At 38.9% G+C, this 16,637-nt stretch overlaps 1 protein-coding gene across 6 annotated transcripts in view; it reads left to right on the top strand.

Annotated features, from left to right (window-relative positions):
• Nucleotides 1-16,637, top strand: part of ptprz1a (protein tyrosine phosphatase receptor type Z1a) — a 93,405-nt gene that overhangs the window by 68,192 nt on the left and 8,576 nt on the right. For 5 of the 6 annotated variants that reach the window (XR_013910032.1, XM_080303726.1, XM_026174886.2 and 2 more), the window contains 10 exons: nucleotides 2,367-2,449; nucleotides 5,887-5,972; nucleotides 6,700-6,720; nucleotides 7,730-7,826; nucleotides 10,812-10,894; nucleotides 12,868-13,002; nucleotides 13,261-13,395; nucleotides 13,785-13,960; nucleotides 14,049-14,184; nucleotides 16,488-16,634. Coding sequence is in view for 5 of the 6 variants with exons in the window: in XM_080303726.1 (XP_080159852.1) it covers nucleotides 2,367-2,449; nucleotides 5,887-5,972; nucleotides 6,700-6,720; nucleotides 7,730-7,826; nucleotides 10,812-10,894; nucleotides 12,868-13,002; nucleotides 13,261-13,395; nucleotides 13,785-13,960; nucleotides 14,049-14,184; nucleotides 16,488-16,634 (1,099 nt within the window). In the remaining variant the exon portion in view is untranslated. The remainder of the gene's footprint in view (nucleotides 1-2,366; nucleotides 2,450-5,886; nucleotides 5,973-6,699; nucleotides 6,721-7,729; nucleotides 7,827-10,811; nucleotides 10,895-12,867; nucleotides 13,003-13,260; nucleotides 13,396-13,784; nucleotides 13,961-14,048; nucleotides 14,185-16,487; nucleotides 16,635-16,637) is intronic. The other variant, XM_080303725.1, reaches the window with a different exon arrangement.

Genomic DNA, 16,637 nt, shown 5'->3' with positions numbered 1-16,637 from the left:
AGCCTTCTTGGAGTCCCTGAAACGGGTGCTCAAGCTGCTACACCTCATTACTCTGTTGTCCTACTGGGAGACTTTAACCCTGATATAAGCAATGATAGTAAAACCTGGAGGAGTGTGACTGGCATGCACAGCCTTCCTCATCTGAAACACAGTGGTGTTTTGTTATTGCAAATCACAATTTGTCCATAATGAACACCATGTTTGAACATAATCTGCAAAGGGTGGACCAAAATCATAGTATACATATATGGAGGAGGCATATGGAACTAATCCTTTTAGCTGCAATGCTGCCTAATGTAGTATACAAAGTATTGTAGATCAATTAAATTTGTTATTTTGGAATGTGTGAATAACCATTCAACTGCCCAATGCTGGGAACTATTGGAAGTCTACGTCAACCACTTGACTACCCTGAATTATGAACCCTCACTGATGCGACGAGACCACTCAAGGACTCTGGCTGACATTAAAAGCAAAATCATTTAAGGGATACGGGTCCTATACTCCTTTCTGCTTATAGCTCCTGTTGACCTAAACTGTGTCATTTAAAAGAAAAAGAGAAATCTTTAATCTCGTAAAGATTCCATTTATCTGGATGCAGTGTTTTCAGTAGGAGAAATACTTTATCCGAGTGAATTAACAATCATGAAGATGATTTTGTGGCTTATTGTTGCAGTGCTACTAGTTTCAGTCATTTTGCATCTGTACTGTTAGGCAAACACTAGCAGTCATCTGAGACTAAAGATTTCCTTACCTTGAGTAAGTTGTAGAACAACTATCTTAAGAAAAAAAAACTAGACTGAAGAATTAATATAGAAGTAGAATGAAGTAGAATTAATAAAGTAGAAATTATTCTGTTTGGTTTGGAAACTTGATGCAGGGCTAATCAGACTAGATTAGTGGACAGTGGGGGGCTGGTGTAAAAACCTCTGAGACCTGTTGGGAGATTGTTTTTGTTAGTCAAAGTAGTTTCTCAAAGTATTTGTCATTAATCTCCAGTGTTGGTCAAGTTACTTGAAAAAAGTAATCAGTAACTAATTACTGATTACTTCCCCCAAAAGTAAACCCGTTACTTTACTGATTACTTATTTTCAAAAGTAATTAGTTACTTAGTTACTTTTTAAAAACATGACTTAGAACCTGAATAGGTGATAAAGTGATAGATCTTTCAGCCCAATTCTACTTTTTCTGCATAATCCATCATACAAAATGTAATCAAATGGAAAAGTATCTTTTTAAAACTTGTTTTAATCTTTTAACTTTATGCATCAAGCAAAAATTAAATTATATACAAAATTCTCAGATTGGAAGAAATTAGTTTAACATTTAAACCTATTTTCTGCACATTCCAGCACATAAAATAAAATATTTTTTGTGTTTACACTCACTCTTTCAAATAGATGCAAGTAAAACACAGAAGAACATAAATAAAGTCAAAGGCTCAACGGTCCTGTTGCTCTATTTTCACCTGTAAAGCAGGAGTGGGGCAGGCGGAGGTTTACCCTGGTGCAGGTCAGAGGAAGGATTGTTATCTTTTTACAAAAAACAGCTGAACATGAGAGGTTTTTGGACCAATTTTGTGTTCTCCATTCTTTAAGCACCGGTTTGAGCACCGTTTGAGCACCGGCACCGTTTCAAAAGTACCGATTTGGCACCGGTATCGGATAAAACCTAAACGATACCCATCCCTAGTCATAGCGCACTCGGTGCTTGCTCGGAAGTTTAGGGGTTTTTTCGCTGTAAAAATAAGTTTTCTTCCCACGCAGTGAGCAGCGGACGCTAATGTTTTTGTCACTTTTTACGGAATCAAACTCAAAGTAAGGTCAGTACTTCCACTCTTTAAACGCTGCAGGCTCATACTCTCTCCCGCACTCGATATATTATCCATTGTTGATCTGCACACAGCTGTTGCCACGACCGTCGCACTCACTTACGTCACTGTCATGAGACATTCTCACAAAAAAATCACGGTTTTATTAACACAGTAACGCAGCGTGCTTATGGGAAAGTAACCGTAATCTAATCACCTTTTTTGCAATAGTAATCCCTTACTTTACTCATTACTTGAAAAAAGTAATTGGATTACGCGTTACTGCCCATCTCTGTTAATCTCAGAGATCAGCTCTGATTCAGGTTTTTTTCCCCATCTGTGAAAATCCCTGATGCCCATGTCTGTCCGAGACAGTACAGAGGTGCTGTCATCTGTTTACAAACCTATTAACATCTTATTTACTGGTGTCATGGGGAGATTATTTTGTATTTTCTAAAATCTGGGCTAATGCTAAATTACATGAAAGCAAAAAGCATTTCCTGCCTATCAGTGCAATGTTGATTGTCGTCTAAAGGAAGTGTTTGTTTTTCTGCAGGTTGTGTTTCCAGTCGGCTCACTTTTACATCCATGACAGCTGCTCAACCAGAGTCATCACAGCACCAGACACTGCTATATCTGGTAACATGCACACATCGTTTTGTGTGTATCTGTGTGACATATTACATTGACATGAAGTTAAAACCCAAAATTAACATCTTAACAACGTAACATAAGCCATTTGAGGACTTACATACTAGAAAAATTGCCTTAATTTCAAAAACAATATTATACTCTCAATTTTTCTTAAATATCCTTTCCAGAAATTTAACAAACACCCCAAGTTGTCAATAAATCTCTTCACTTTGCACGAAAAACAGGTCCTTAATTTCAAAAAATGTTTTGTTTCTAAATTTTCCAGCCAACAGTGTAAAGATGCTAATTTACCAAAATGTCATTAGTTTATGGAGCTGTCCTCATTTTGCTGTAAAGTTCTCACTTGTCTAAAATATCAGAATCAGAATCAGAATACTTTATTGATCCCTGGGGGAAATTATTTTTTGTTACAGTGCTCCATTATAAACCAACATTAAGACAAGACAGACAATACACTAACTAAGAATAGTACAATATATACATATATATACATACATACATACATAAGTCACTCATAGATAAATAGTTGGAAAAGAAACATGTGTAGTTGTAGCAGCAAACAGTGTGTTAAGTGGATGCGTTGTACAGGGAGATGGCCACAGGCAGGAAAGATTTCCTGTGTCGTTCAGTGGTGCTTTTCGGTAATCTCAGTCTCTCACTGAACGAGCTCCTGTGACTGACCAACATGTCATGGAGTGGGTGGGAGGTGTTATCCAACATTGTCTTTATCTTGGACAGCATCCGCCTCCCCGACACCACCTTGAGGGAGTCCAGCTCCATCCCCACAACATTGCTGGCCTTACGGATTAGTTTATTGAGTCTGTTGGCATCTGCTCCCCCAGCATGCAACAGCATAGAGGATCGCACTGGCCACAACAGACTCGTAGAAAATCCTGAGCATTTTCTGGCAGATGTTGAAGGACCTCAGTCGCCTCAAAAAATAGAGACGACTCTGGCCCTTCCTGTAAAGTGCTGTGGTGTTTTTAGCCCAGTCCAGTTTATTGTCAATGTGTACTCCAAGGTATTTATAGTATTTGTTTGTTCTCAATGTAACAACTTCATACATTACATTCATCCATTCATCCATCCATTTTTTCCACTTATCTGGAGCCTAAGCAAAGAAGCCCAGACCTCCCTCTCCCTAGCCACCTCCTCCAGCTCCCTGGGGGAACACCAAGGCACTCCCAGGCCAGCTGAGAGCTATGATCTCTCCAGTGTTTCCTGGGACATGCCTGGAACACCTCCCATGCCATGCCCATGCCCCCTCAACTGCCTCTACTCTGGGCCCTTTCCCAGATGGCTGAACGCTATCTTAGAGAGAAGCCAGCAACCCTTAGAGAAAGCACATTTCCGTTTCTTGTATCCGCAGTCCCATTCTTCGGTCACTACCCAAAGCTCATGACCATATGTGAGGGTAGGGAGGTAGAACGACCAGTAAATTGAGAGCTTCGCTTTTACGCTCAGGTCTCTCTTCATCACAATGAACTGGTACAGTGTCCACATCACTGCAGCCGCAGCACCAGTCTGTCTGCCAGTCCTCTGTTCCCTTCTCCCCTCACTCGTGAACAAGATGCCTGAGAAACTTAAATAGACTTGGAGGTACTGATTCTCATTCCCACTGCTTCACACTTATCTGCAAACCACACTCCAGTGCGAGCTGAAAGCCACCACCAGATGAAGCCAACAGAACCATATCATCTGTGAAAAGCAGAGACGAGATTCTGACACCACCCAAGTGGAAGCCTTCCGACACTTCGGCTTCCGAAATTCTGTCCATAAAAATTAAGAACTGAATCACAAAGGGCAACTCCCACTGGGAACGAGTCAGAAGGATCGAATAGCTCATAGCAACAGGCTACACACCCCACACTTCCAAAGCACCACCCACAGAATACTTAGAGGGACACGGTCAAATGCCTTCTCCAAATCCACAAAACACATGTAGACGGGTTGAATAAACTCTCATGCACCCTCAGGTATCCTTGCTAGGGTAAAGAGCTGGTCCAGTGTTCTACGACCAAGCCAAAAACCGCATTGTTCCTGCTGGATCCAAGGTTCGGCTAATCGATGGACTCACACACTGTGTTAGGTTTCTTGTGCACCACAGAGGTGACATTCTATGTCCCATTCGCTAGTTTTGGTAGCCAGGGATCAGTCCACCAAGGTCTCCACCCTTGGCCACCACCCAGCACACATTGCATGCGACCCCTATGGCCCTTCTTCGGGCTGTGCCCTGCCGGCCCCCATGGGCAAAGGCCAGACACCACTAGGCACTTGCCTTCGTTCACCCTCCCCAGGATTGGTTCCAGGGCGGGGCCCAGTATATCTATACTGGGGCTCCGGGATGATGGACTGTTCCCTAGGTTTCTGTGAATAGGTGTCTTTTGAATCGCTCTTTGCCTGGTCCTTCATCCAGGACCAGTTTGCCATGGGAGACCCTACCAGAGCACAAAAGCCCTCTGACAACATAGCCCCTGGCATTCCTGGGACACACAAACCCCTCAACAGATTCACGGAGGGGTTATGCATTGTATTCAAATATTTAAATACATTATCAATAACCTTGTTGTTGTTTTTTTCTAGATTTAGTTCAAAAATACTCGTCTCTTTTTTCCTGAGACTTGGTGTTTACTCCGTGATCTTAAGTTTGCACAAAGAGGGAAACTTTAACTTCTGTTTTAAACTTCCGAATTGAAAGCCAAATGTCATTGTATTTTATTACATGTACAATGTGCAGGATCTAACCCAACAGTTTTCACCATTTTTCATTTAAAGGTTCCAACATGCATGTTGCCTTTTCCAACATTCACAGGGCTCTGTTCCATGAATTCATCCTCCATAGTCATAATGTCAATGCATGTGTGTATGAGGAAGAACCTTCTGGGGAAAAAAGGACCTGTACTGTGACCTTCACTGTGGTGGTCAGTAGGCCATCAAGCCCTGAAACACAACTAATTTTAGTGCCATTGCTGAGAGTGCACCCAGTATTCACTGCCTAAAATAGGTGTGCCAAGCTTGTAGTGACATACTCATAAATAATTAAGGTAGTAATTACTGCCAAAGGTGCTTCAACAAGGTATTGACCAAAGGCTATATTCATAGCCGGATGTATTATGTTCACATTCACATTGTTTTCATCATTTACTTTTAATAAAGTTACAAGAATTTGAAATTATGTTGAATTTTGAGTTTAAAATTAATTTAATAGGTTTTGTATAAAAGCTGTAGTGCATACTTTCTGGATGCACTGCATACCTGTTTATTTAGTTAAATGTGTTATTATCACAACCAAGAAGTCCAGAAACTTTCTTTTTTGTATTACATAATGGACAAAAAATTGTTATTTGGAACATTTGTTAGTTTTTTGTTTTGTTTTGTTTTGTCTTTTGTCATTGTTGTTTTGTGGGGGTTTTGTTTCCTAGGTGAGCACAGGGCTTTTCCAGTGAAGGACTTTGTCAAGCATGTTGCTGAACTTCACCACACTCAAAGCTTCAAACGAGAGTTTGAGGTATGACAAAGATTCAATTATATAATACAATTTTACAGTGGTGCAATAGTTATAGCACAGAAAGACCGCTTTCATAGGGTGGATTCAAACCCAGGACCTTGTTGTTGAGCTCAGTTTGGATTTGATAAGCAGAAGATTGATGGAATTTTAAAAGTTTTATGTTTGAGTAGTTGTGTGAGTGGTGTTAAGCTGGTTTTATGGTCCTCTCAAATGTGTCCATCCATGTACACTACTGGGGACAGAGGGGGAAAGGGCTTTTTCACTGTACTCAGTGGCTAACTGACTGACCAACAACAATGCAAGCAAGAGTGGCCCACAGACCAGTTTTACTCTCTACTCACTACAGATCACAATGTCGTCTATAAACATCATCAGAATCCTGCCTAACCTCATCTGTCAACTTGTCCATTGGGAATGAATAAATAAATGAATACAGAAAACATTTGGGCAACCGTCATACTGACAGTTCGTGAAGTTGCTTTGAGGCACATCCTATTGTGCAACATCAAAAGTGTGATATGGGTTAACCCTAACAAATCAAAATGCTGATGGGAAAATATTTACAAACAGTTTGATGTGATTTCTCCTTCATGTTTGCAGGAGTTGTACTGTGACATAAAGCTATGTGGATCTGTAATTTGTAATTGTAATTTGCCCTTTTGCACTTCTTTGGTTTTTGTTACGGAATTGTCCTGCTTGTCTGCTGCTGATTCGCCCTCAACCTTAGAAACTGAAGCCCAGTTACGAGGTAAGCCCCTGGCATTTATTCATGTTGTTGCATACCACCAGATGTGTATCTGTCTTGTATTGCACGCTGTTTCCTTGTCATAGTATCAGTAAAGCACGTTTACTCTGTGGCAGCAGTAGAGGAAGGCATGACTGCATTATGTGAGCCGCAGGGTTATTACAAAGAGTAAAATGTGTGCATAAAGGTCATTTCTAGTTTCAAGAAATCCAACCAAAATCTGTTGGAAATCTGTTAAAATCTCAAAATCTTTTCTTTTAACCATGAACTGTTTTGGAAAACTAGTTGTATGAAGTTTTAAAATACATACACTATATTGGCAAAAGTATCCACTCGTCTGCCCTCACACGCATATGAGTGACATCCCATTATTAATCTGTAGAGTTGAATATGATATTGGCCCACCTTTTTGCAGCTAAAAAAGCTTCAGGTCTTTTTGGTAAGGCTTCCTACAAGGTTTAGCAGTATGTTTATAGTCATTTTTGACCATGCTTCCAGAAGCACATTTGTGAGGTCAAACACTGATGTTGGATGAGAAGACTCTGCTCTAATTCATCCCAAAAGTATTCTGTCTAGTTGAGGTCAGGACTATCACAGTACCACGCTGAAATTCACTGAGCTCCTGAGCGTGACCCATTCTTTCACAAATTTTTGTAGAAGCAGTCTGTATGCCTAGATGCTTTATTTTGTACACCTGTTGCCTTGGAAGTGATTCAACACCTGAATTTAATGTTTGGATGGGTGAATGAATACTTTTGGCAGTAAAGTGTATCTTAAGAGGGAATCTGATGCAATGTTTATCCTTGATGGTCTGATCCGCAGCTATTGCAACAGGCGTGTGGTAAGTGGTTTTGAGTCGAAAGGCGCTTTCTATCACAAGTTTATTTTACATTGTGTGGAATGTAAATTGAAATCTGCCAGTGTGCAATTGTACTCACTTATGATACATTTACTGAGACTTTAAGTTATCTTTGAAGACTCTAAGCTTTGCTCTGTGTGTGCATGTTTCTAGGAGGCACATATGTGCACTGTGGACATAGTGATGTCTACTGACAACGCAAATCATCCAGACAGCAAGACTGAAAACAGACACAGCAACAATTCGACCTGTAAGTACAGGTTCAGACAGTGTGATGTGCTTCATGTTCAAGATTCAGAACAGTTTCAGATTTCTAACTTTTACTAAAGGACTTATTTTCATCTCTTAATCACAAATAAGATGGATAAAAGGCATAGCATAGTTATGATTATGTTAGGTATTTTAGGATATTAATTGTTAAGATTTTGCTGAGTCTGTGTGCTCTGCTAGTGTTTATCAGATGCAAATTAATGTTTCTGTTGAGTTGAGGTTTTAAAATATTGTTTTTCAGCCGAAGTTCTTTTCATTAACAGGTACACATAAATACATGGTAAGGTATGTGTGGCCACAATACTCAACAGAGCACCACATATAGATTCTTCCATCACTGAGACTAGTCCCACAGTGCTACTGTTTATGACACACTGAACAAAACTATAAGGATTAGTAGTCACAAAATGCAGTTTTTAATTGATAGTTTCATTTATTAGAGAAAAAAATCTACTTAACCTACCTGGCTCTATGTGAAAAAAGTAGTTGTCCCTTCTTGTTAAATCTTGACTTAACTATGATCAACACGTATTTTTTTAAAACTGAGTTCAACTTCAATAGCCATGCCTAGGCCTGATTACTACCAGACATGTTGAATCAAGAAATAGCTTAAGTAGTAAAAACATTGTTTCCTTCATTCCCCTACTTACCTCCTAAAAATCAAGTGGATACTATTTTGGAAATAGATCGTTTTGGCAAAAGGCGAATCTCTGTCATATGCAAACTGATATAGAGCTTAAGGCCTATTACTTGGGAAAAAACTAAAAATAATTGGGTAAAAGACATTGGAGTGGATTTATCTGATGATGAGTGGAGATCTTGCTTGAATCATATACATACCTCCTCCCTTTGCATTCGCCATGGTTTAATTCAGTTTAAAATTCTTCATCGTCTTCATTATACAAGAGAGAGGCTTTTAAAAATTTCCCAGAAGCCAATCCTGCCTGTCCCAGGTGTGGACATAGTCCAGCAAATGAGGGTCACATGATGTGGTCTTGTCCTAACCTGGACAAATACTGGGTAAATATATTCAAAGTATTATCTCACATCAGTGCGCAAAATTTAGTGCTTGATTTCCGCATTGGCATTTTTGGCCTCAATACGAAATTAGTACATCTCAGGAAAATGCCATAGCATTTGCTACATTGCTTGCCCTTAGACTCATTCTATTCCACTGGAAGTCTGATAAGGCTCCTTCATATATACAATGGTTAAAGGAGGTGCTTTTCTTTTTACCACTGGAAAAACTTAGACACAGAGTTCTCTCATCACAACAAAAATTATCTGCGACTTGGAACCCATTTATTGACTATATAAAAACGTATTTTCCAGATGTGTGACGTACATTATCTGTTTGTTTTGTTTCTCTTTACATGAACCTCGGGTGGGGAGGGAGGGGGGTTCTTTTTTTTTCTTTTTTTAACTGTGCTTTATTTTTTTATGTATAATCGCAACGTTTTCATTTTGTTTTGTGACCATGATTTGTGTAAAGCGATTAAATTTAAAAAGTCAAAAAGAAAAAAGGAAAGCTAGAGTGCAGGCTCAAACTGGAAGTTTGTAGTGTCCAATTTCTATTCTATCATTCCAGTTTTTTTCCTTTTTAAGTTGAATATGTAGGCGAAGTATTTCATACGCAGTATTGCAGTTTTTTATGCAGCCAAAACATCAAGATTTAATTTGGAACAATAAAAAATATAACTTCTTTATCCACCAAAAAAAAAAGAATGAATACTGGTGCATTTGTTACACGTTTATATCCAGATGCTGGTCCGGAGATTTAATTCTTCTTCATTTGCTGCACTTTCAGCTGTGGCTGCTTGTTCATTCCTGAAGAGTCAAGACAGCAACTGGGTTTTCAGTTCAGAGCCACAGTAATTAGTTGATTAAGAAGCCTAAAATCAACCAATGAATTAATAAAAATCTTCTGTAGCCTTATCAACACACGGGACTAAGATAAAGCATTAAGCTACAAATTTTGGTTTTGTATATGTAAATGAGTAATCCATCCACATAAAAAGAAGAAAGAAATAAAATGCACTCAGCGCTCAGAGTATAAAAACATGTATATAAAAGATGGGCACACACCATGACATCACTCTGTTCTGTGAACCTTTTTCTCACTGTTTTAATCTTTGATTTGAGCATTTTTGTGATTGCTGTCTTTTTTATTTGGAGTCACAAGTGACCAAAATTGTTAAATAAATTTAAAATAACATGTAATTTCAAACTTCAATAAAAGGGAAAAAAAAGAAATAGCTTAAGTAGAACAGAGACAGAGTAAAAGGTTAAAAGATCCCAGAAAGCAACACATCATGCCATAATGTAAATAAACAGTTGAGAAACAAAGTCAGTGACATGAATTAGTCCAGAAAGAGTTAAAGGCTTTGGGACCCCAGCACAGTGTCTGAAACATACCACCTCTGAATGGCTCAAAACCCTAACAAGTCAGGTTTAGGCAGCAATTAGTTTTTCACATTGGACCAGGTAGTTTTGGGTATATTTTTCCCTTAATAAATAAAATCATGATTTAAAAACTGCATTTGCTGTTTGGTAGGTTCTGTATTAAAATATGTTTACGTTTAAGTGTGACAGATGAGCAAAAAAAAAAAGAAACTTGGTAGGGAGGAAATAGTTTTTAACAGCACTATATGTTTATTTTTGTCAAAAGTAAAGTACAGTAGAGGATCTAGAGTAACTGGCCCATTTCAGGACTTTCCTCCAGGATTACACCCCGAAGAGTTCAGGACCAGAATGTAATTGATAGTCATAAATTCTACACTCTATCAGTCGATGCTGAAGGAGAATGTCTCGTCATGCCCTGAAGCGTTTTAAATTTCAAAATTATATTTAATATCCAATTTATATGGAAGATGTCAAATTTGCTTACATGTCTTTATCTAATGTAAAATGAATTCATCTAATTTTTTATCTTTACTGTCTGTGTGTGTCTGTCTTTGCCTGTCAGATGATGATACCCAGGTACACCTCTCACTATTGGCCAACAAAAAAGGAAAAGCAATGGATTACATTAACGCAAGCTACGTGGATGTAAGGAAAACATTTTAATAAGCTACATACAAACTGAGGCCTTCATCCTCACTCTGAAGCTCATTTCTGTTTATTCAGCCTCTCAAACAAATAGTCTGAGGGTATTTTTATTCCCAGAGCCACTCAACACTTCCCTCTAGTCTTCCAAAACCAAGTCAAGTCTCCCTGCTGCATATTTCTAAACCTATTCACGAGAGGGGACCTGCGAAGCTCTCTATTATGCTAGTAACGGCACCAATAAAACCTTATTTCCAACATCTTGTTGTTTTGTGAAAAGCAGAAGCGACACAAAAAGACCTCTCTGCAGTCATGGCCTCTCTGGAGAGCCGGCATACAGGTTAGAGTTGGTAAAAGCACATTGAGAATCTCTACAGCTCCTACTTTTGTCTGCTTTTGGCGCATTGACGACAACTTCATGCTGTCAGTCAACTGAAGGTTATCAAACTATTAAATGGAGTGATTGAACAGCGCTCTCTCCTGAGAACACGTGACAGTCTTTCGTAGGCTGGCCTTAACTAAACAAATCACCAGAATTCTGCCATCTTGACATTTTTGTTAAAAACACACACACACACACACACATATATACACACACATACACACACACGTTTTGTTTGATTTGGCAATTTAGTCTCCAATTTGAGCACCTATACAGGAGCTTTCTTGGGCCCTTTCTCAGTAGTAAAAAAAATCTAGTAAATTTGAGTTGTGGGATTTAGATTGACTGTGAAGTGCATTTAAATGCTTCATTTTCAACAGGAGAACAAATAGGAAGCTCCAAGTGGACTTTGAGGAGAAAATATTTTTGAGCACATTTTGTTTTTAAAAATCAACTACAACAAGAAAAACTTTATCATAAAAAAGCTACAAATTCTAGTGAAACAGGTTGAACTCGTATTAGACTGAACACACCAGGAGTAAATGAAAATATGCTGGTATTCCTGAACTACCATCTCTTGTAGACGTGTTTCTAATTTTAGAGATATTGCACAAATCCTAAATATTGATTTAATATGAGCTTTGAAATATCCTGATCAAAAATGACTCCTAAGGTTTCTGAAAGTGTTACTGAAGGCCAAGGCAAGTCATCTACATATTCGTCTCCATTTTAGAAGGAGGAAATTCAAAAGACATGCCTGAGTTTAACTACATGATGTGAATCATCTGGCTTCATGGATAGATAAAGTTGGCTATCATCTGCATATTGTATGTTATTTATTCTAATAATATTGCCTATTATTTAAATGTATAATGTCAATAGAATTGGTCCTTGACAAAAAGAAGACTCAACATTTGCATGAACAACCTGGATAGATATAACTTAAACCACTGTAGTGCAATTTCTTTAAAATTTAATTAATTAAAAAGTCTGTAGTAAAATATTGTGCTAAGTGTTATCAAATGCTGCACTGAAGTCTAGCAGGAGTCTGACAGTGTGTAAGCTCACTGTCAGAGGCCATAAGAGGTCGTTAGTAACCTTTAGTAGTGCGGTTTCTCTTCTGTGATTCTGAATCCTGACTGAAATTCTTCAAATGAACCGTTCCTCTGCAGATAATCAGTTAACTGGAGGATGTTATAAGGCCTTGAGGCAATCAGATGTAAAACACAATATTCACGAGTGTTTTAAATCGTAAATTCTTTTTTGCCTATTTTTGATTTCTAATATTGTAATACGTTTTGGTTGGTTGGCCTTCACCTAAAGTTATTTATTAGTAATAATAAATCCAGATTCATAAAGGAATGGTGCAACTATACTTGAAATAGCTATCAATGTGGTGTTTAAGCATTCAGAGCAAAAACTCTAATGGACAATCTTTTTATTATCTCATTGTTTTTCACATTGCAATGTAAAAGTACATGAACACAACAAAGTCAGCAGAACAAATTTCCCATCTTGTACTTAGTACATCTTGCACATACACCTGTGACATTCTGATTTGCCAAAGATCATGTCAGCACTTTGTGTTTCTCAGGGTTTTAAGAAGCCACGGTTGTACATTGCTGCTCAGGGGCCTGTGAGGTCGAGCATTGAGGACTTCTGGAGGATGATATGGGAGCAGAACATCTGCATCATCGTCTTGATCAGCAACCTGGTGGAGAAAGGATGCGTAAGTGTCTCGTCATAGTTTCTGAAATTACATTTATATTTTTGAGTTGAAATATATATGAACATAATCTGATGACACACACAGAGTGAACTTGTGTTCACTCATGTTGGTCAGTAAAGAAAGAAATGATTCTGTAGTTTTAAAAAATATATTTTTTACACTTTTACAGTACTCTTTTATAAATATCGATCAACCAAAGAAGAATCTTTTCCATCACATTTCTTTTAGCATTATATGCATGTGTTTACTGTGTCTTAGAGAATATATGATCAGTACTGGCCACTAGAGGTGCAGGAGGAGTACGGCAGCTTTCTTGTGACTGTGAAGAGCACTAAAGTCCTCGCCTACTACACCCAGAGAACCTTCACCATCAGAAAAATCCAGGTAAAAAAGGTCAGCCTGTAGCAGTCACCCTTAAGTATCCTGTGTAATGACAGAATTTCACTTCATTTTCTTTTTTATAGCTCTAATTTGCAAAGATGATCACTTCAAGAGAAATAAAGACCCTAAAATATTAGAAAGGAGTTCCCTTAATGGGAACCAGTTGGGGTGAGGGGAAAGAGAAGAGAGTAGAGAGACTGCACTACATACAATATATTTAGATTTTCATGTTAATTGTAACTAGGCCAAGTAGGAGTGGCAAGAAATTATTTTAGGGTGGCAGTACCGCAGTAGATCCATCCATGGATGGCACAAGTTAGAATTTCACAACTCGAGTGATGTCAGTGAGTCACTGTTGGTATCTTCCTGTTACTGACTGCTTTGTTCTTGTCCACCTGCAGAGTTCTCAGAAGGGGCGGGCCAAGGAGGGGGCTAATGAGCGGACTGTGACACAGTATCATTACACCCAGTGGCCTGACACTGGCGTTCCAGACTTAGCTCTGCCGTTCCTCTGCTTCATCCGCAAGTCGTCCAGAGCCAGGACAGATGACATGGGGCCACTGATGGTTCACTGCAGGTGGGAACTGCCAGAAAGAGTTAAAAATCTCATTTTCATTGGCAGCTGAATATATATTCTTAACTCTAATATTCTCTTTGCCGCGCAGTGCTGGTGTTGGCCGCACGGGCACATACATTGTCCTGGACAGCATGCTGACGCAGATCCAAAATGAGGGCTCCGTCAACATCATGGGCTTCCTTAAACACATTCAAACTCAGAGGAAATGCCTGGTGCAGACAGAGGTCACCCTCATTCCTGTCCATACACACCCACACCTATAGCCAGTCAACACACCATCCATTTACTACCATTAATAATAATACTACTAATAATAATGACTTCTTTGTGGATGGTAAATCCTGAGTCTCTACATGGCAAGTTCAGTGTCATTGATCTGTGCACCCAGACTGGAACAACTGACATTAAATTGGAACCAAACACAGATGCAGCCCAGAAGATTAAAAAAATAAAAAACGAGAACCTCACTGGCAATACTTAGATTTTTCTTCAAGCAAACCCATGCCATGGTATGCTGAAGCATTAGCGGTGCCTTTCACTGGAACTAAGGGGTTGAGCCCAACTCCTTAAAAGTAACCCCATATCCACCAAACATTACACTTGACAGACTCATCCATCGGGCTGTCAGACGGAGAACCATGATACAACCATGATTCATCACTTTTCACTGCATTACGCCGCTTAGATGCAGCTGCTCGGCGATGGAAACCCACCCCATGAAGCTCTTTATGCACTGTTCTTGAGCTAATCTGAAGGCACATGTGGTTTGAAGGTCTGTAGCCATTAACTGCTGAAGACGTTACACACTATCCACTTCAGCATCCGCTGACCCTGCTCTGTGGCTTTAGCGGCCTACTACTTCAAGGCTGAGTTGCTGTCATGCCCAGTCTCCTCCACTTTGTGAACCGTAGTAGTGAGGACATTTCCCAACTGGACTTGTTGCACAGGTGGAATCCTGTCACGGTAGCATACTGAAATTCACTTCAGTGCCTCAGACTGGCCCATTCTTTCACAAATTTTTGTAGAAGCAGTCTAACAGAGGTGTCTGATTTGATATCCTGGTGGCCACCTGAATTCAATGGTCTGGATGAGTGAATGATTACTTTTAGTAATGTAGTGTAGCAGTATGATATAGAGGGGTTACAGTCATTTTGATCACTGTTGTATACACCCTCTACATTCATTCCCATAATGAGTGTATATAAACCCCTGACCACAACTGTAGACCTTTCTTTCAACCATATTTTGATTCTGTGTAGAATTAATAAAATAAATTGAAATGATTGCTAGAGATCTTGTTAAATATAGCACTGAACAGAATATTCTTCTCACGAATACAGTTTTAGTTTCTATCTATATTTTTCACTGGCAGGCAGAACTAGAATGCATTAACAACCTTTTTTTTCACAAAAGTTCGTCCTGATCCCGAAGTCCCAGAAATAATCAACTTTGAATTTTTGTGACTTGTTATTTTCTGACAGCCATCTTGTTTAATTCCATCTCCCATTTCTAAGGCCCACTAAGGTTATGATGGTTTGTCAGTTTCTATTTCATGGCTAGAACTGTATCAGGTATAAATTTAGGACAAATAAACAGAAAAATAGGGAAATAAATTATGCTGCTCCTGCGACAACTTTGCCTCGCTGTTCTAAGCCCCTGCTATAAGATTAGCATGTGCACATGCTGAAGCCACACTGAAAATAAGTCTGTGATGCTTTTTGGCCTCAAACAGGACAAAATCCAAAGCCTAGAGATAACCTAGATATAACACAAGGTGCTGCCCCCCACTCCCAAGAAAAGTTCAGCAACATAGAACAACAGAAGATGCCATCAGCAGTTTGTTTGCTTCAACAGGGAATAATGCCAAAACAACAAACAATCAGCAAACATTTTACAACAATTTATCTGATCCTAACAGGACAGCGAGTCTGTACTTGCTGAAAAGAGGTCAAATTTGTCCTCTCAAACCGAGTCTGCAACTGGAGGAATAAAAATTAAAGCTGTTGGGAGAAGTTTATTTTAGAGTTTAATTTTAAAATATGCTGCAAGTGTCACATTTTCACTGATTCATTTATTTAAAGCACATTTTAAGTGTATTATAGATTTATTGGTGAGATGATGTTTTATATGTGCAGCTCGTTAAACTGCACATATAAAAAACACTAAATGAGGCACAAACTATGTGTTACATCGTGACAGGAATGTCTGGGTATTAATTTGGTGATTCAGAAAATGTATGAAATGATTGTATGTCTGAGTGTCTTTACATTACTGGAATTGTGGCTACTAGAACAAAGACCACTCACCAAAAAGACCTTAATTAATCGGACTAATTTGACATTCATCTGCATCAGACTGTCAAACTCCACATCTCCTTTATTAGACAGTAAGATTTTTTTAATGTTCAAATGAATAGAGTTCAATGTTTAACATTTTAAACTTCCTACCTGGCTCAGTCTCCTGTTATGAGGCTGTTAAAAAAGTTTCAATGACAAATTTAAACGTCCTGTTTTTTTTCTTTCTGCAGGAACAGTATGTTTTTATCCACAATGCCCTGGTGGAAGCCATCTTGTCTGGTGAGACAGAGGTGGCAGTGGCTCAACTGCATACGTACGTGGACAAGCTGATGACCCCAGGGCCTGATGGAGGAACAGGGATGGACAAACAGTTCAAGGTA

The sequence above is a fragment of the Astatotilapia calliptera genome, chromosome 7 (genome assembly GCF_964374335.1).
Source record: "Astatotilapia calliptera chromosome 7, fAstCal68.1, whole genome shotgun sequence".
Taxonomy (NCBI): domain Eukaryota; kingdom Metazoa; phylum Chordata; class Actinopteri; order Cichliformes; family Cichlidae; genus Astatotilapia; species Astatotilapia calliptera.
Note: the sequence above shows the minus strand (reverse complement) of the source record. Positions and strands in the feature narration are given on the sequence as shown.